Here is a 21,284-nt window from a genome sequence, read left to right as displayed (position 1 = left end):
CATAATCCCAAAGGGCTGTGCTCCAAAGTGCATTCAGAATCCATTGATTCATTCATCACTTAGAAAGTTCTGGCTGTAAGTCAGGTGCTGTGCTAGGTGCTGAGGATCTAGAGACCCCCCTTCCCCCCCAAAATTTTTACGCCTCAAGAGGCTTACATTCTACTGGGGTAAACATCATTCACATGGGGCGAAGGGGAAAGGAACAAGCATTGATTAGGCGCCTACTATGTGCTAAGTGCTAAGCACTTTATAAATATTATCTCATTTGATTGCACAGATAAGCAAATGTGAAATATCAGTATGTAGAGTCAATAAAGGTAATTTTGGGAATGCATTCACAGCTAGAGGAATAAGGGAGGTGAGGCTCAAATACCCATGAAGGTTTGTCTTCTTTGCAAGTCAGGAAAAGGGAAGAGCGAGGTGTAGTCTGGGCCCAGCTCCACCACTAACTACCTGGGTGACCTTGCTTAAATTATTTTTCTCCCTGCTGGGTCACAGTTTGTTCATCTGTCAAATGGGAAGAACATTTACCCTGCCTCCTTCACAGGGGTACTGTGAGCATTAAATGAAATAAGGATAGGCCAGCCCTTAGCATCACAGGATCTCAAGCTGGATTCTCTCATGGTCCAGCTGAAGACACCCAGGAAATAACTTTCCCAAAGTTATTCAGGGAGTGACTGATGGGTTGGACTGGATGTGATCTTTTCTGATTCTGAATTCTGTGATTTCATAAATGGCTACACTGGAATTTGAACTCGGGTCCCCTGACACTGAGCAGAGTGTTCTTTCCATTAAAATAAGCTGCCTTGTTTGAAAGCTATGAGGTGTTCTGTGAATATTCCTCTGCAAGAATCATCCCCATACCCCTTCTATAGCACAGAGGACAAGGGATGGGGAAAGGGGAAACTAGCACTTCCATACAGACTTATGGACTACCAGCCAGATCTGTTCTCCCGGTCCATCTCCCATCTTTTGAGGGATTTCCCATCGAACCCAAGTCCTTTGTTTCTAAGGGCAATGAATGCTCTTTCCTCTGATCGTGCTGCCTCTTTTAGACGGCTGTTTCCCAAAAGCACCTCTTGGTGTGGGTCATGCTGTGGTTTATAGAAATGGAGCCTCCTATCCCCACCCCCAAACTGGAGCTTGGAGCTTTGAACTCTTCCTCTGTTCCCCCTTCCCAGCCTTCCCCCCCCCCACACCCCGGCTGCTGAGACAGTCCCTTGTTTCCAGATGTTTACTTTCCTTGGTTTGTGTCAGACCTTGTGGTCAGTGGAAAAACCCTGCACTAGGGGCCAGACCTGAGTACTAGACCAGCTGTGTCACCTCAGGCCAGTGATTTCCCATCTTCGGGACTCAGTTTCCTGCTCTGACAAGTGAGAATAATAACAATAATGTCTGTCCTGAGAAGCGCTCAGGAAACCTTATAGCAAAGCCATGTGGTGTTATTATTGATCCAGTATTTTAGGGCAGTGAGGTCAAACTCAGATGAGAATGAGCCCTCAAACAGTACATAAGGATCCCTGCAGGCCACGTACTGACTTAGAAAACCACACACATCCCTTTTTTTTTTATTAATATATCAACACATTAAAACCATCTAGGAACTACGTTTTAATCTGGCTTGAGTGACGCTCGGGGTACCTCTACTTTAGAGGCTCACATGGGGGCTCCCTCTGCCCATGTGGACCCATCCTTGCCACTTCTCAGGCACTTTGGTATAGAAGAAAGCATTCGATTTGGAGTCAGCGTTCCTGAGTCTGGAGCTCTGCCCCTTACACTGTGGCCTTGGGCAAGTCACTTTTCTGGGCTTCAGTTTCTTTATCTATAAAATGAAAGGATGAGACTATAATACACACACACTTACACACACACACATATACACACATACATATAGATGTATATGCATATATATATATAACATGTTATTGAAATATTATACATATAACAATATTATATTATTTAATGTATGTAATCTGCAAGGCTCCTTCCAGCTCCAAATAATATGACTCTTTATCCATAGGTGGTCTTCATGAGTTGCCTCAACCAAAGATAATCCAACTTCTGGACAAGAGTGTTTCACATTTAGCCAGACTGGTCCCCAGATAAAAGACACCTTGTCCCCACTTGGCCCACACATAAAGCTGCTCCATGTTGGGAAGAATCTTCCCAAACTTGTTCTCCATGTTGACATAGCCTTTCAGAGCCCAGGGTTCCCATGATGAAGTCAGAGGACCCAAAGTGAAATCCTGATTCTGAGGCTTATGGTCTACATGACCCTAGGTGAGCTATCAACCGTCTTAGCTTCAAGTTTCCTCATCTGTAAAATAAGGTGGTTTGGCCAGATCTGTTGTTTTCAAAGGGTGGTCCAGGGATCCCTGGGTGTCCTCAAGGTCCTTTCAGGGGGTCCATGAGGTCAAAACCATTTTGATAATAATACTAAGATGTTTTAATTTGTGATATGGTAAATATCGATGGATATAACCCCCATAAACAAAAGCCCTTTGCAAGGGGAGTCTTCAATAATTTATAAAAGTGCAAAGAGGCCCTGAGACCAAAAGTTTGAGAACAGCTGACTAAATGAGCTGAGAAGTCCCTTCTAATCCCAGATCTATGATGGCATGATCTTATGTAATGGGAAGACTTTAGTAAGAAGTGATCTTAAGCCTTGATAAAAAAAAAATGAGATTGAAAATGTGTTTTTGAAAGTGATAGCAAGTTTCATTTTTCTGAGAATGTTTCTTGCTGGTTTTTATTCATCCGAAAGACATTTATTTACTAAGTCATCACAGTGTGTGCAGGACTCAAAGGGGTGCTGATGGAGATACAAACTTTATGTGAGACATGGTCATTGCCTTGACATAGCTTACAGTCTAGGGAACAATAAGACATAAAAAAGGTGGGCATAAACACACAGTAAATCATTTTAGATGCATCAGAAAAGTCTAAAACAGAAATGCTACAGGACGTCTGAGGGAGGACATCCTCCTAGACTGGGGGGATCAGGGAAGGAAGAGGAGGCAGTTGAGTTGGACTTCATGATGATGTCAGAAAAAAAGACCTTTCAAAGATTTAAGAACTCTGGTGGATACAGTGACCGGTCCCCACTTCTTAGCAGAGAAGGGATGGACTAGAGGTGTGGAACAAGCCATATTTTTTCAGGCATTTGAATTGAATGTTAAAGTTTAGGTAACATTAAAATTTAGGAAGACATTTCAGGGATACAGAACAGGGTGGGCCAAAGTACAGAGGAGGAGAAGTGCACAGCCCCTGTTCAGAGATCCGAGATCTAGAAGTAGGCAGGACATCAGAAGTCATTCCATTCAACCCTTGCACTCTGTAGATGAAAAAAACCACAATGGTAGAGCCCTGGGTCCAGAGTCACACAGTGACTTTGAGTAAGTAATCAAAGACAGGATTTATGTGTTACCTGCCTTTGAAGGCAGGTCCTCCCACTTCTGATGTACTATGATGCTGCTTCTTGTTCTTAATATCCCTTGTGTGGACAACTGACGGTAGCATGACTAATCAATTAGAAAGCATTTATTAAGTGCCAACTATATGCTAAATGCGGAAGGGACTTCCTATCTGGGAGCCTTACTGTGCTGGAGTGAACAAAGAGTTAACTACCTGACTTGGACTTCCTTAGACAATGTGAGCTGGGGACACCATCTGGGCCCAGGCCCAGTAATCAGACTCCTGCTACACTATCTGCCAGTAGGCCGGGTTTGAGGGGAGGCCAGGGAACTGGGATATTGGAGCCCTGAGCAATGAAATAGAAGAGGATAAGCAGGGAACTCTTCCACCCCTCTAGGATTACCAAGTGTCCTTTTTTAAAGAAAATTCCCTGGAGAAAGAGAGGGAGTTCTAGAAGACCTCAAACCATAAATGAGGACATTTTGTTTACTTAATTAACTTAGTGATCATCTTTGCGATTGCATAACATTAATTGGTTCAGCAGCCATCCCTTGTCACCATTCTCTTTTTTTTTTTGGCATAGCCAAGAAGAGCACTATCCTGGGACATAGGGATGTGAGGTCATAGATTTAGAGCCGGAAGAGACCCTTGGAGGCCATTTAGTGTAACCACCTTATTTTACAGATAAGGAAACGGAGTCACATCAGGGTAAAGTGACTTCCCCAAGTTCACACAGATGGTAAGGGTCAGAAGAGGGATTTGAACTCAGGCCCTCTGTCTCCAGTCCCAGCTCTTCTCATCACTAGTGGTGTGACCATGGACAGGTCATGCTTTTTCTCTGGTCCTCAGTTTTCTCCTCTGTCGAGTGAAACCTTTGGACTATATGAATTCTAAAGGCCTTCCCAGTTCTGATAGGCTGACTGATTTAATTACCACAGATTTAGAGTCACCACATTCCATTTTCAAGGTTTTAGCCTATGGGGTGAAAGAGAAAAACTCAAGTTTTACCTGTTGGTGAATTGGACACCACAGGTGGTCTCTCTGTGGCATTTTGATATTAAAAGAATAATAAGTAATTCAACTCCATTTCCCCCAGCTTTATCCCTATATATATATATATATATATACATATATATACATATATATATAAATATATATATAAAACCACTGCCTCTTGATTCAGATCATCTGCCCTATCTAGGAAAGGACTGCTAAGGACCATAGCAAAATGCTTGACTTGGAAGTCAAGAAGACCTGAGATCAAATTCAACCACGGACATTGACTAGCTGTGTGACTCTGAACAAGTCATTTAGCCAGTGTCATCCTCAGTTTCCATATCTGTAAAGATCGGGATAATAATGGCATCTAATACCCAAGATTGTTTCAAGGATCAAAGGGAATAATATGTATAAAGTGCTTTTCAAAATTAAAAATGTTATACGAATACTATTACTTTTATTTCAGAGATCTCAAAGTAATTGAATGCTGCCAACTCACTCAGGTTTTTTTCCCTTTAACAGGACTGCTCCTTCTTCAATCGGAATGACATCCTCAAGTAAGTAGATTGTTCTCTTGTCCGTTCTCTTTTTGGGGTCATGCGGTGTCTGTTCATTGGCAGGACATTGGATTTCATACTCACCTGGTACCTGGAAAGCCCTTTCCTTTCCAAGCTGGGAAAAGAGAGAGGATGCTCTTTGTTGGATCCAGGGCCAGGAAAATGCAGGACTTCAGACTGCCTCCCTGGCCCTTGGTCGGAGGCTGTCTCATAACCATAGTAACGGCAATTCTAGCTCACAATCACAAAGGGTTTCATCTCTAACTGATGCTTGCAGCATCTAGGTGAGCCAGGTTAGTGTAATAGTCTTCGTTAGTACTAACATCAGTGTAATACTCTTCTCTCTATTTGATGGATGAGGAAATAGAGGCCCAGAAAAATGAAGGGATTTCCCTAGGGTCATATGTGTAGATGGTGGGATGGGAACCTAGGTCTCAGATCCCAGTCTAGGGCTCTGTCACTAATTCACTGTGTGACTTTGGGCTCATGACTTTCCCCCTCTGGTCTCAGTTTCTCCACTTGTAAAATGAGGGGATTGACCTAGATAATCTCTAAATTGACACAAAGAATTTCTAGCTCTGAGAATCTGTTGTTCTATGAAACAAGTAGATTTGGTATTGGAGAGGCTCAAAGTCAGTCCAGAAGCACAAAGCAGGGGGAAGAATCTGGATAGAGAAATGAAACCTGTACCTAGTTGGTGGGAGGGATTTTTCAGGGGCCAGAGGGCTTTCTTGGTGTCCCTGAAATCAGCTCTATAAGTAACCATTATATATATATATATATATATATGTATATCTGTGATGATAATATATATATGTGTGATGATGTAATAACAAATTATACTCAGAGCTTTAAGGTTCACAAAACACTTGACATATATTGTCTCATTTGATCCTTATGAAAACTCTCTCAGGCTGTTGCCAGCATTTGTCCTATTTTACAGATGAGGAAACTGAGGCTCAGAGAGGTAACTTGCTCAGAGTCACACAACTACTAAGTATATGCCAGGGGATTTCAACCCAGGTCCTCCTAACCCCTTGCCCCACTCCCATCCCACTAGACTACCCTGTCCCTAAGCCAGCTCTGTGACTAACACGCAGGTGTTGGCCATGTGTTCAAGAGCCCCCCTGATAATCCTGTACTTCTGGCATCTCTGGGCTGCGCAGTGTGAGTTCTTCCATCCATCACTACCGATCACAGCTCCTCTGTGTCTTGGTGCTCTAGAACTGATTCCCGTTATTTCCCTTTTATTGATACTTTTCATCTTGACTGCCTTATTATCCCCTCCCCCACTGAACTTTACCCTTTGACAAAGAAAAACAATTAAGCAAAAGCACCTGATACAGAGATTGTGAGTGTCCTCGTTGGCCCCCTTGCTTCTAGCTCCTGCTCCCCTGGCTTCCTTCAAGACCCAGCCCAAACCCCACCTTCTGGGGGAGGCCTCTCGGAGTTCCCCATTGTTGTGTCTTCTCTCCTGTTTTCACTTGATACACCCTGCATGTACTAGCTCTTTGTATGTTTACCTTCTCCATTCAGGGCAATCTCAGCTCCCTGAAGTCAAGCAGGATGGTGTTTTTATCTTACTATAGTTGGCACTTATAACAGAACCTGGTATGCAGCAGGCACTTAATAAACATTTGCTGACTGACAGGGGCGAAATCTGAGGTGCACATTCCTCTCCCAAAGTCACTTTTAGGTCCAGTATTAGTATTTTCCCTTTGGTGGGCTTCAAACCTGAAGAAACTAGTTGGACTTTGGGGATGGCCAAGAACTTGTCTCAAATTATCGACTCGTTTCTGGGAGGTAGCATGTGTGGTTGAATGGAAAAGGCCCTGGCTCAAGAATTCAAATCCTGCCAATGATGCAGTCTGCCTGAGGGCCCTCTGGTCTCCAAGGTCCCTTCCAGCTCAGGAGCCGCATTGGGGGAGGGAGTTTTCACACCAGGAACTCAGTGAAATCACCAACTTGGATCCTCTCGCCCTCCTCCCCCTCAAATGCTAGGAACACGCTCCAAACCTGTTAAAGACCATAGAGTTATGGGATTTAGAGCTGGGGGGAGTCATAGAGATTATGTATAGTCCAACCTCCTCATCTCACAGAACTAGAAACTGATGACCAGAGAGGAGAAGGGACTTATTCAGGGTCATACACATAGGAAGTAAGTAGAGTCCCCAGAATTCATTGGGACTCTTCCTGACTATTCATAGAGATCCTCGGAGCTAGCAATGAGTTGTGCTTTGTATTCGTGACTCCTGACTCATCCCCTTTTTGACTGAAGCTGATTTCCAAGCCTGCTGCAAGGGTAAATCTTGCATCTGTCACAAGAGGCTTGTCAGAATTGGGAAATAATGGGACATTTCAACTCGTTTTTGGCTCCACTGGGTCCCTTTCTGCCAGCAGAGGTATCAGATCGCACTAAAAGCCAGTAACAGCTATAGAATCTCTGGGATTTGCTTTCTCTCCGCTGAGGTGGCAAGTGCTGCCTGTGACTTTGCCATTGCCAGGCCCTCTCTGCAGTCCAGAAAAGGGGGGCTTCTCTCTGGACTCTGTCCTTCGATGTTGGCCGGTCTTCTCCAAGAAGCCTCTCCAGGAGATTCCCTAGTTCTGCATCCCTTTACAGACTCGCCCCCCCTCCCACAAGTTCCTCATTTCCTCTTGGGGAGGAGGTAACTTAACACCACAGGGAGGATCAGAGGTCCTAGACAGGTGCAACCTTGAGATGGGGAAATAGCGCCCCAAGGAAGTGGTGTGATGACTTACCCAAGGTCACACAAGCTCTCAGGTCACTCAGAGGCAGGATCTGAACCCAGGCTTTCTAATTCCAGAGTTAGTATGCTTGTACTACGCTACCCTGGGAGAAGTGATCAAGTGAATAGCTTTTGTTTACAAACATTTCTCCAACGTCTCTTAGCTTTGGCATCTGCATTTAGCTAGGGAGACTTCTAAAAAAGTTTTATTGGTTTCTTTTTTAAAAAAATACTAGTTATTTTTTGATATACTCATCCTCCCTACATTAAATCTTTCCTTGTGCAACAAAGAAAGCCAGCTGAGCAAAGCCTGGAGTCTGACAGTGTAGGCAACTTTTTGCTGCCCCATCACTACCAAGAGGAAGACGTTCCTCATCTTTTTTTCCATGACCCAGACCAATAAATTTCATTAAACAATTAATTAAGTTAATCAAATTCAGTTAATCAGAGTTTCTCTACTTTTTCTTTCATTTTAAAGCAGATTTTATTTGATATTTTTTGTTTTTACATCACTGGCATTTCCCCCTCCATCTCTTACTCTCCCTGAGCCCTGAGAGTATCTCTTTTGGGAGACATTTAGAATTATTTTGTGAATAAACTTCACAGTAGCTGTTGGGCAGATCTGGTCATAATGGGCAGCTAGGTGGCGCGATAGTGTACAGAGTGCCAGGTTGGAGTCTGGAAGACTTATCTTTGTATGTTTAAATCTAGCTTCAGACACTTACTGGCTGTGTGATCCTGGGCAAGTCACTTAACCCTGTTTGCCTCAGTTTCCTCATCTGTAAAATGAGCTGGAGAAGGAAATGGCAAACCACGCCAATAACTTTGCCAAGAAAACCCCAAATGGGGTCATGAAGATTCAGACATGACTTAACAGCAGCAACAGTAATAACAGATTTGGTCATACACATCTCCTAAGTTTTCTTTGAAATTCTTGGTTGTTGAAACTTTCTCTCTTGAGGCTGCCCAGCTTTTGCCTGAAGGCAGCTGAGTAAGACCTTTGATTATATTTCAAGGGCTCATGTTAAGTGGTCAGACTGCCAGGATAGGTTGGCTTATTTGTGAAATGGGTTGGGGATATATGTGATGGGGGAGGGGAGCACCATGAGTATCATCAGTTGTCCTTGAGACCACCTTCCACGGTTAAGCGAGATTCATAATCTGGGACATTCTTTTCTGGCACTGGATAGAGAGCTTGGCCTAGAGTCAGGAAGACTTATTAGCTATGTGACTCTGGACAGGTCAATTAACTTATTTGCCTCAGTTTCCTCATCTGTAAAATGGTGACAATAACAGCACTTACCTGCCAGGGTTGTTGTGAGGTAAATGAGATAGTAATTGTAAAACACAGTTTCTGGCACATAGTAAGCGCTACATAAATGTTATCTGTTACTGTTTTTATCATTAGATACTATGTAATTAGGCAGTAGAGTGTGAGGGAGCCCTAGCTGGCTAGAACTTAGGACTAGTTACCAGCCAGGTGATTCTGCATTCGGTGGTAGCTCAGTCCAATAGAATGTTCACCCCTTGAGGGCAGGGGCTGTTAAGTTTTTGTCTGGGTATACAGTGACAGGTGCTTAATACATGTTTCTATAGCTATTGAGGGGAGAAGCCTTTTAGTCTGTGGACAAAGGACTGTATATCAATGTTGCTACTTAAAAAAATCAATCCTTTTTGAATTTGAAGAAGGCAGCATGATGTAGCAGCCAGAGGGCTGGCATGAGTCACAAAGACCCAGATTCACCTCCTGCCTCTGTATGACCCTGGACAATTCACTTACTCTCTCAGTGCATAAGGTAAAATGTGAGGCTATATTTTTCAGAGAAGGTACCAGCCTGTACTTGTAGAGGGAGTTTCTCAAAGTGACGAAACCTTAAGTCTAGATGAAAAAAAAAAAAGAATAAAAAATCACTGCTGAATGTGCTTGGAGGATTGGGAATTTGAAATTGGTAGAACTAGAGGAAATAATTCCATTCGATTCACTAAATATTACTTGCTTTGTGCCAAGCACTGTGCCAAACTCTGAAGCTACAAAGGCAAAAAGTGAAACAATCCCTGCCCACAAGAAGCTTACATTGTCTCCAGGAGGAGAGGGAGGGACACAGTAATATGTGTGGAAGTAGATACAGTGTACAAAGCAATTTTAAGAGCTGGAGAGTGCTAATCACTGGGAATTTTGGGAAATGCCTTGGGTTCCTACAGTAGATGGTGTCTGAGCTGTGCTTTGGAGGAAGCTGGGGATCCTGAGGAAGAAATGAGGACAGAATGCTTTCCAGATGTAGGGACCACTGGTGCAAAGGCTTGGAGATGGGAGATCTGGCATGTATGGGGCACAGGTAGGAGATCATTTTGATCGAAAGGGAGAGTACGTAAAGAGACATCATATGAAATAAGATGAAGAAAACAGGTGGGAGCCAGATCATGGAGAACTTTAAATGCTAAGGAGAGGATTTTTTATTTTAATTGTAGAGGCAATTGTCATTGAAGATTAGAGGCAGGGAGGGCAGGTTGATATTATCAGATCGTTGTTTTAGATATATTTTGACTGAAGTGTCTGTCCCATGTGTTCCAGACCTGATACTGACTCCTGTCACCCAGATTGGGGGCATATAACCAAATCAGATCCCACTGATTGGGGGATGGGCCATGCCAGCTCTCCAGGGTTGCTATATGTTCAACCTATTAAATTTCTCAGCAGACAAGTCTTCATTCTGGTAATGTTTGATCTGCTCAGCCAGCTGGTCTGCTTTTATCTCTCCATCAAAATGAGGAGGCAGATTTGGCAGGTGCCTCCGACAGGGATGAGCAGGTGTTTGGGCCCACCTAAGTGCCTCACTTTGAAGATGGCCAACTTGGAAGGAAGGCAAGCCAATTGGTGAATTGGAGACCTCTGTTGAAGGAGCCTGGGCTAGATGGTATGAGGAGCCCTCCAGAGACATCAGCCACAGATGTCTGGAACATAGGAGACAGCAGGTCTTATTAATGGTATATCTGTTTCACTAAGAACATTCTCAGGGGTTGAGGAAGGAAGCCTGGAACATTTTGATTGGGGCTTTAGTAGATACACCTGAAAAATGGATCAGATGATTCACTTCCGGCAGTTCCAGGGTACTGGGTATATATATATGTACATAGATATGCCTGTGTACATATGTGTACTTGGTGAAGGCATGTGCAAAAACCGATCCTTTTGGAATCAGACAACCCGTCCGCAGATAGTCAGATGGGACCTATCTGTTGAGTTCAGATTCAGGAGAGTTGTTTGGGCATGAAAGAATTCACTTAGACATTCCCTTTAGCCATCAGGAGCTTTATTAACATGAAAGCACATGGACCTGTATTGTAGCAACAAGCTACAATTAAGGTGCTGGTATTTGTGGGAGCTAGGCTTATATAGCAAAATTCTGACAGAAAGCTATACAGCCTGTAGATGTTCTGGATAAGGATGTAGCTTTATGGTGGTTCAAGATATGGACAGGATAAGGAAGACGGGGTGGGGGGGAATTTTATGACAACGATGACGGGGACAGAAGGAATTCTTTTGGTAATTTTATGGTACAAGATAAGGAGAAGTTGTATGATGTTTCAAGATAAGGGTTAAAGGACTTTAGAATGTTCTCAAGTTACAGGATGAGCTACAGAATGAGCTCACAAAGTACTGGAAAAGCAGCCCTTAATATTTTCTTTAACCCCTAGGGTACCATATGCTGTATCTACATCATATCTAAATGCAGAGAAAACAATAAAAATAATAACAACGTTGTTGGGCCATGTATAAAGCACCAGGAAGACCAACTTCAAGACCCACTTTTGACTAATGTTGGCTGGGTGACCCTGAACGAGGCAGCCTCTTAGTATCCAGGCAATGCTCTAACACACCAAGGTTCAGAGAAGGTGCCAGTCTGCTTTGGTAAAAGGCAAGTTTTTGTCTCTCTTGCTACCTCCCCATCCCTAAAATAACAGCTGCATAGAAAGTAGCATGATGGGGCAGAAACTTGGAGAAAGAAGGCCTTGATTCAAATCCTGGCACCACCACTTCCTAGCTGTGTGACTCACTTCTACAAGTCTCAGTTTCTCACCTTTAAAATGGGGGTGAAAGGTGGTGTGGCATAGTAAATAGGGGGCCAATCTTGGAGTCAGGAATCAATCAGCAGCTGTGTGGCCATGGACAAATCACTCACCCTCTCTGTGTCACAGGCACCTCTTGGCAACTGTTAAGTTACAGATAAGTTGGCTATTGGCATCAGTAGAGGGATGTCCCCCAAACTGATGAAATCACAGGGTGTTTTTGGGGGGGAGTGGACAAAAAATCTAGGGTAATGATACCCACAAAATCTGTCTCCAAGAGGGTATTGAGAGATTTAGCTAGTTAAGAGTTGAGGGGTTGGGGGGAGAACAACTGGGACCCTTAGCAGCTGGCAGAGTCAACATGAGTTAAAACACCTGAATGCAACCCTTGGCTGTAAGTGCCTAGATTGAGGGACATGACCATCTTTCTGTCTTCCTCCTTGGTCTGACCACAACTGGAGTCTTGGGCTCCATTCTGAGCATGTCCAGATGAGGGTGACCTGGATGCTGAGAAAACATGCATGCCTTGCCCTGTGAAGACTGACTGGAGGAGCTGGAATATGTTGAATCTGGAAAACAAGACAAGACTGGGGTCAGGGTGAGGGTGGTGAAATGACATGATTATTATCTTCAGTCCTTTTAAGGGTTATCTGGAGGAAGGTCTGCTCAGCCCCTAAAGGAAGAACAGGGTAAATGATGCAGAGGCAGATTGCAGCTTGATAGAAGAAAACATGCCCTAGAATTTGGAACTGTCCACCAGCTAGGAGGGCCGCCTTAGGAGACAGTGAATTAATTACCCATGCCTGGATGTCTTATGCAGAAGGCAAGATAACCACTTTTCGGGGACTTTGGTGAAGCCATTTCTGGTCAGGTTGGAATAAATAGCATCTTACACTTAACTTGAAAGGGTTTGGACCCAGAAGACTTGGCTTCAAATGGTGCAGTGGAAAGAAGACTGAATTTGAAGTCCAAAGACCTGGATTCAAATCCTGGCCCTGCCACTTCCTGCTTCAGAGACATTTCCCTCTGTACCTCAGTTTCCTCACCTGTAAAATGAAGGGGTTCCACTAGGTGGGGTCTGAGTTCCTTTCTGGCTCTAAAGCTATGATCTAACTTGGTGCCTGTGACCTTGAGCACAGCCCTCCTCCTTTTCAGGCCTCCATTACTTCACCTATAAAATAGCGGGGTTAGATTAGATCAGAGGTCTTTAACCTGGGGGCCCTTGAATTTTTGTTAAACATTTGGATAACAATCTCATTATCTTTGCTTTCCTTTGGAATCCTATGCATTTTACTTTATGAATTTAAAAACATTATTCTGAAAAGGGGTCCATAGGCTTCCTCGGACAGCCCAAGGGGTCCATGACAAAAGAGGTTGAGATCTCCTGTATAATATCTTAAGTCCTTCCTACCTCTAAAAGGATCTGTGAGGTCACTTCTAACTCTGGGCTTCTGTGGTTGATTCTGTGCCTCATTTAGCAATTATTGCCAGACTTTCCCAACCCCAAATCAATCCAAATGCAGTAAAGCTGGTGGCGGAGGGGGCGAGATGAGACAGGCAGCCTCATCAGTGGACAGTGAGTTATTGGCGGAAACCCTGCAGTGGGAGCAGCCAGCATCCTCGCCCCATTTTTTCTTGCCTCACTGGTTCTGCACTGGGCTATTGAAGCCAGAACTATTTCTCAGGCTGGAAAAATTGGGGAAACAAGTTTGGGGGGGAGGATAGATGCCTTCTTCTGCTACGGGGCAGTGACTTAGGGAGAGTGTAGGGAGAGATAGAACCAAAAGGTCTATCTCAGTACATTCATATCAAAAAGTGCCAATGGACTGGGACTTCTTATTGTTCTTGGTCCTTAGTTTCCAAAGAGGACCAATAACATCACAAGAAGGATGTCTAGCCTTGCACGTGAAATGGATTTAAGTGAGGCAGTCATCAAAGTGCAAAGTCATCGCTTCATTCTCTCCTCCAGAGCCATCGGAGTCCAGGGGCAAGATGGAAGTCAAGACTGCTGGTGATGCTAGCTTAGACTTGATGGAGGGGCAGGGGTGTGCTAGTAAATATTTAACAACCAGCTCTCCAAAAAGGCAGGGTGGGCTTTTAGGTTTAATCTGCATCATTAACATTTTCTGCATCATTATCTTAAGGCTTAATCAACAAAACACGAATAAGTCAAGCCCTGATTTGTAGCACTTGCCAATTTCCAAGATGTAAATGCTCACACTGAAAATTTAACAATTGGCTCAGTTTGGCTGCCTAGTAACACACCTCTATGAAGGAGTTTCCTCATTGGCAGCTTCCTATACTCATGAGACCATAGGCTAAGAGGATTACAGATTTAAATCCAGCAGGGATCTTAGAGCCCATGGAGTCTACTTCATTTTATATATGAGAAAACTGAGGTCCAGAGGGTTAGGTGACTTATCTAAGGTCACACAACTAGTAGAAATCTGAGGCAGGATTTAAACCCAGGTCCTCTTGGCTCAAAATTCAGTGCTCTAGTCACTATAGCTCTGCCTAGGTCACAGGTCCTATACAAATCATTACTATAATGAAATAAATATATACAGACCACCCCAGGTTCTGTGTTACAAGTATATTTCTTTAGGGAAGGAAGTAAACACTTATTAAGCACCTACTGTGTTCCAAGCACTGTGCTAAGTACTTTACAGTTGTTATCTTATTTGATCCTCACAACAAAGTAACGTAGGTGCTATTACTATTCCCATTTTACAGTTGAGGAAACTGAGGCAGACAGTTTAAGTGACTTGCCCAGGATCACACTAGTAAGTCTCACACACACTAGTGTCTGAGGCTGGATTTGAACTCAGGTCTTCCTGATTCCAGGTCCAGTGCTCTATGCACTGCACCACCTCGCTGCCTATTTATCCCTTCAAGGCTGCCCTTGCTGTTCCCTAAGAGGTGAGGAAAGAGCTAGAGATGTTTTGTTTGGTAAGAGGAAGATTTGGGGCAGTTGTGATCACTGGATTATTATGGAAGAGGGAATCAATTGTGTGGCTGCCTAGGCAGGAGCCACTATGGTCACAGAAACTCCACGGGATATCAGTGGCAATCTAATGCAACCCATACCTGGGGGAGGAAATGAAAAAGAATTGCCTTGAGTTACAAAGAGCTGTATTTTGGTTCCATAGAAGCTCATCTAACAATCAAAGCTATCCAACAGGGTACGTAAAGAGGGCCTTGATAGGTAGTGAGTTCCTGGCCACTGGAAGCAGTTGGGTAGAGGCTAGATGCCTTTCTGACTAGGCCGTTGTACAGGGAATTCCCATATTGGGTGGAAGGTGGGACTGGTTGGTTTCAAAGGGCACAGAATTTGGGTATCGGAAGGAGCCTTAGCGACCATCTAGGCCAGCCCAAACAACAAAGGAAGCTTCTACAACAGGGGTCATTGGGCCTTTGCTTGAAGGCCTCCTATGAGAGGGATCCTACTTCCCAACCTTCCCAAGCAGCTCCTTCCACTTATGGTTAGCTTTGATTGCTAGGAAGTATTTTCCAACATCAAGTTGGCCTCTTGGCATCTTCCCTTCCATTGTTGCTGGTTCTTGGATGTATATATGTTTTGCTTCCCCAGCTGGAAGGGAGATCTTGGGTCACAACTTTGGATGTGTGTCCTGCAGCTCCCAACAGTGCTGGGCCCATTTACTGGTGCTGAGCAAACACTTGTGACATGGTTGCATAAGCGAATGAATGAGCCAAAGGCTGTGTGCTCCAGTGTTCTGGGTACGGTGGACAGGCTCAGAATTTGAGGGTTGAGAGCAGAAAGGGCTCTTGGAGATCCTCTGGTCCAGCCTTCTCATTTTATAGATGTAGAAACTGTGGCCCAGGGGTGCAGTGGCTGGCCCACAGTCACACTGGAAGTGAGCGGTGAAGCAAGAATGTGGACACAGACGCCCTAACCTCAGTCCTCTCTGGGCTCGTCTGTTTCCCTAGTGCTGTGGGAGCCTTCAGCCAGGTTCGGGGTCATTGGGAAAGGTGGAGGATGGAGAATAGGAAGTGATCTGGGCCTTGAAGGATGAGCAGAATTTGGAAAAGATAAGAACATATGGTAGAAATCAGCAAATAAGCCCACAGTTGGTGGCCGAAATGGGTCAATTGTCTCGCAGCAGCCTTCTCTCAGTCCCTGGTAACTGTCCTCTTGTAATCCCTGGTGGCCCAGGAGCTGCTGCCTCAGCACATACCAAGGAAGTAGCTCAGCCCTCGGGCCCACAGTCTTCACTATTCAGAGTTCAATTTCACATTCCCAGTGACGGAGCTGCTGAAGCAGAAACTAAATATATAGCTTCTCTCTCTCCCTTCCTCCACTCCCTCTCCCTCCCTCCCTCCCTCTCTTCCTCTCCCTCTCCCTCTCTCTCTGTGTCTCTCTCTGTCTCTGTCTCTGTCTCTCTGTCTCTCCCTCTCTCTCTCCCTCTCTCTCTTCTCCCTTTCCTCACTCCTATCTTTAGTGTTCTGAGTCCTTACACCTAACCTATGGGGACTAAGACCCCAAGCCCTCTGTCTCTCTCCTCTGCCTCCATCATCTTTCTCTGTCTGCACAGGACAGGAACCTTGGACCTATGATATTGGTTCTATATGGTACCCCGGGAAGTCTTCTCTCTGTCTCTCTCCATCTGTCCTTCTGCATTATTTAAGTTGTCCCACCCTCTACTTATCCCCTCTTCTCTCTCCCCTACCCCCAGCTTGTCTCCATGGATACTGGGTTTTTGCCCCTTTGATGTCAGAACTTCCCAATGCTTAAAGACTCTGTCTTCTTCTCTTTCCATAATTCAGATACCCTGTAACTTGAATGCTGGGGCTCCCTGTACTTTGAGAGTCTTGTTTCTGTGAAGGCTGGGTCTTCTTCTTTCACTAGGAGTCAGATGCATCAAAGGAACCCCTCATTTTTTTCCCATGGACAAGATAAAAAAGAAATACTCTCAAAAGGAGACCATCCTCTCTCCAGCAAGCCAGGCTGCCCTTGGAGGGCAGGACCTGGGACAGAGAAGGTTCAAGGCTTGGACCATTCCTTCCTTCCACACTTAGAACATGTCTGACCGTTGCAGCTCCTTCTCTCCTAAGAAATGGCTAACAGACCAGAGTCCCCATTTCCTTTCTAGGCACATGTCCTGTTTTTCCCCAGGAGACTCTCTCCAGGGACAACTCACTTAACCACTCTCTCTGGGTCTCAGTTCCCTCCTTTGTAAAATGAAGATATTGGATGAAATCATCTCCAAGGCTCCTTCCAACTCCAAATCCTCCACTTTCCAACCCACCTTTGGCTAGCCAAAAGAGCCAAGTTGGATGAAAGACACTGTAATGAATAGAGATCTAGATTTGGAGTCAGGAAGACCTGGGTTCAAATCCTACCTCTGACTCTTCCTATCTATATGACCTTGGGTTTCTCCTTTGTGAAATGATAGGGTTGGATTAGACGGTATCTGAGGTCCCTTTTAACTCTGTATCTATGACTTAACCTCTAAGATAAGGGTTCTTCACCTTTTTTGAGTCATGGACCCTCTTAGTAGTCTCATGAAGCCTAGGGATCCCTTCTCAGAGTCATATGTTTTGCCTACATTCATAGAAAGAAATATTAAATTTCAATTAGATTACTGAAAATAAAGATGTAATTTTCCTCCTCTCCAAGTGCATGGACCCCTGAAATCTATCCCCAGGTTAAGAACCCCTTCTCTATCGCCACTCTATCTATGAAATAAAAGGACTGGCTTTGCAATTGGAGAATATGGGTTCAAATCTCACCTCAGACGCTCACTACCTGAGTGATCTGGGGCAAGTAATTCTTGGAGTTTCTGTTTCCTCATCTGTAAAATGAAGAGACTGGACCAGATGGCCCTAAAGTCCCTTCATGCTTGAGATTTGTGATCCTCTAATCTGAATTTCTTTATTCTATAAAAACCACAGGGCCTTTTATATTCCCATGTAGAATGAGGAGGCTGATTGTAGTGACCTCTGAAGTCCCATCCAGCTGTTAAGACAATGACTTTGGGTACCATATTTGATCTAGGAATCTCTCTGAAGACTCAGCCCTTAAGTGTGTGATGGGACCTGAGACTCATCATTTGAGGCCACCATCTTCTGGTTGCTTTATAGGTTGCATGCCCGGTACTACGAGCTCGCGCCCAACATCGTGCCCATGGACTACCGAAAGAACCCTATCGTCACCGTGCCCATGTCGGTCATCATACAAATGCCGGAGTTCAAGGTACTCTTACGGACTTCTTCGGGAGAGGGCATAAAGAAAATCTTTGAGCTCTCCCAGGCTAGCCCATGAGGAGGGGCTGTAGAGAGCTATGGTGCTGTCTCATTGATTTGTCTCATTCATCCACATGAAGACTATGTTTTAGCCAAATTGGACGACTGGTCATTCCTTGAACACAGTATTCCATCTCCTGTATCTGTGCATTTGAATAAGCCCTTTCAAGTGCCTGGAAGGCATTCCTTCGTTTCTGCCTCTCAGGATCCTCGTCTTCCTTCACAACTTAGCTTAGGTGCTGTGAAGCTTCCGTGAAGACCACTACTCCTCCCTTTCCCTCCTCCCTCAATATTCATTCTGTTATGCTTACTTATAAACATGGTGTGTATTACCACCAATCTCAGTTTGGCTTTGGCGGGGTCTGGTTCATTTTTGTCTTTGTATCTCAGGTACCCAGCACAGTGCTTTGCACACAGTAGGTACTTAATAAATGTTTTGTTGAATTGAATTGGTTCTCTCCTCTCCCTCCTGCCTCTCTTTGTCTTTCTTCCTTTATCATCTAGTAGGGGAGATGACATATATTGATACAGTTATCCTAAGGGATAGAATTGTTAGGAAGAGCTTCCTTATGTGAACTGAAAACGTTATCAGTGAGATAGAAGGTGCCAAAGGACATGGGTTCAAATCGTGGGATCCCAGGCAAGTCATCTGATGCCTCTGAGACACTGTTTCCTCCTCTGTAAAGTTCCTTTCAAGCCTATGATCTTGTGATCCTAATGAAAAGATCTCTGTTTGTGTATATGTCAGCCAGATACCCAAATAAGCATAATACAAGGTAGAAGGGCAGAGTGTCACAGCAAGCAGTGAGTAAAGAGCTGGGGGAGGAGGTGGTCCAAGCCAGGAGCAGATGTGGAGGCTGAGGCCAGAAGGGGTAGCATCATCTAGCCGAGGCCACATGGCTAGTTGATGGCTACGCCAAGACTAAAATCCCAGCTCTTCTGCCTTTCAGTCTAGGACTTTTCCTGCTACGGAGGCAGGTTTCAGACAGAAAAAAGAGCCTCCTAACAATCAGAGTTTTATATATAAATATATATTACATAGGAGCAAAGCAGAATTGCAGTAGCTCAAAAGAAATGTGAGATGTGCAGATTTAGAGATATCTCTTCTCTAAATGTTCCTATGGACTACTTGTGCCTGATCTGTGGTAGAGCCTTTCAAGCTGATATTGGTCTGAATTAGCCGCAGTCAGACACACTGTACCTTGACCCCAATATAGTGATGGCATTGTGGTCCTCTTTGAGCATGAAGGACAACAACCAATCAACCATCTATCTACATTATATACGCATGCAAGTATATATACATATGCATATATCAAACATTTATGTACATGTGTGTTTATTTATGTTATATGTACATGTCTATATTTATACACACACACACACACACATATAATTTTTTTTACCAGACTTGTGATTTCACCCATCCAAGGGTCTCCTGGTTAAGAGCTCCTTCTTCCCAGGCAGCTCTCCACCTGCACAAGTCTAAAGTTAAGTGACTTGTCCAGGGTCACACAGCCAGTATTTGAACCCAGGTCTTTCTGACTCTGAGGCCAACCTGCCTTCTCTCTGTATGTATATGTACACATACATGTACTCACAAATACATGTACACAAAGGACCAAGCGATAGAAAGAGAAAGCTAGACCTACACCGACATGGCAAGCAAAAGAAATATATTTTAAGAGGTGGGAGAGGGGAGAGAGAGAGAGAGAAACAGAGAGACAGAAAGACAGAGACAGACAGAGAAAGAGGAGGGAAGGAGAGATACAGAGAGAGAGAGGTGGTAAGTTCTAAGTGAGTGTGTTTATGTTCCTACTCACTCTTTCTGATTTTCACAGGAGAATCCCTTCAAGGAGAGAATTGTGGCATCTTTCTCCGAGGATGGTGAGGGGAATCTCACCTTCAATGACTTTGTGGACATGTTCTCAGTCCTCTGTGAGTCGGCGCCCAGGGAACTCAAAGCGAGCTATGCCTTTAAGATCTATGGTAAGTAGTGCCCAGCTTGTCACCACCGGCATCCAAGGCAGCTGGAATCCAGCGTGGTGAGGGAGTGGTTCCTCACATAGGGCCTTACCTTGGAGATTCCTGTGCTAAGCATTCTGGGCTAGGAAGGAGACATGCTGTCACTGAGCCTCTTGTTATGTAAGCTCCAGTTTCAGTTAATCAATTAAATAGAACCAATCATCCAATCCTCAAGCATTTATTAAACACCTCCAGTATGCTTGGCACCATGTGAAGTGCTGAAGCTACAGAGACAAAATCCCAAGAGTCTATCTCTTCAAAACACAAAGACAAGGTGATAGGGGATGGGCTAGGCTGGGCTGGAGGGGCTCACTTGAGATGAACTTTGAAGGAAAAGGAGGATTTTGATGAGGAAGGAGCACATTCTGGCATCCCTAGGCACAAGAAATGATTTGTCTGAGGTTAAACAAACGTTAGCAAGAGGGTGGCCTTAATAAAAAAGGGAAAGTGAGGGGTGATCCCTTACATCACCCAATGCGGGCACACTTGACTCCACACTGTCTGTTTTTCAGAAAGAAATATCTTGGTTGTGATGGGTTTAGGGAAAGGGCGTACCTTCCCTATTGCCTAATCTCTCTCTCTCTCTCTCTCTCTCTCTCTCTCTCTCCCCCCCCCCTCTCTCCCCTCCCCCCACCTCTCGTTAGAGTGGTAGTTGGTAGCACGAAGAGACCAAGGTATTGGAGTCTCATTCTATGATCTTGTCTTCTGCCACAACCAAGATGTAATATTTTTGAAGTCCCATGACCCAACCCAGTCTGATCAGCCTGCCTGTATTGATGGCTCTGGGAGCTGCATGCATTGTTCCATTTACCCACTAGAGGGTGACATGTATACCAAATGCTTACAATGTTGGAAAAATCACTTGGGAGAGTAATAGACTGTCAGAAGTGGGAAGGACCTTAGAGCAGAAAATGTTGGAGATGGGAAGGACCTTAGAACTTGGAACGTCAGAGGTGTGAAGGACCTTAAATATGGAATATCAGAGGTGGGAGGGACCTTAGAACATGGGATGTCTGAATTGTGAGGGACCTTAGAACATGGAATGTCAGGACTGGGAAGGACCTTACAACGTAGAATATGAGAAGTGGGAGGGATCTGAGAACATGGGATGTGAGCACTGGGAGGGACCTGAGAACATGGAATATCAGAAGTGAGAAGGCAGAGGTGGGAGGGAAAGGTAGGTAATGTAAATTTTCTTCTACTCATCTTA

At 44.4% G+C, this 21,284-nt stretch overlaps 1 protein-coding gene across 1 annotated transcript in view; it reads left to right on the top strand.

The window, feature by feature from the left end:
* CIB2 (calcium and integrin binding family member 2) overlaps positions 1-21,284 on the top strand; it is a 32,137-nt gene that overhangs the window by 6,114 nt on the left and 4,739 nt on the right. Inside the window, exons 2-4 of the mRNA XM_027840711.1 lie at positions 4,936-4,970; positions 17,888-17,999; positions 19,891-20,038. Coding sequence (XP_027696512.1) covers positions 17,931-17,999; positions 19,891-20,038 — 217 coding nt within the window. The 5' untranslated portion in view covers positions 4,936-4,970; positions 17,888-17,930. The remainder of the gene's footprint in view (positions 1-4,935; positions 4,971-17,887; positions 18,000-19,890; positions 20,039-21,284) is intronic.

This window comes from Vombatus ursinus, unplaced genomic scaffold, assembly GCF_900497805.2.
Source record: "Vombatus ursinus unplaced genomic scaffold, bare-nosed wombat genome assembly UNPS02014847.1, whole genome shotgun sequence".
Lineage (NCBI taxonomy): Eukaryota > Metazoa > Chordata > Mammalia > Diprotodontia > Vombatidae > Vombatus > Vombatus ursinus.
The sequence above is the reverse complement of the archived record's forward strand: the minus strand, read 5'-3'. Positions and strand labels throughout refer to the sequence as shown.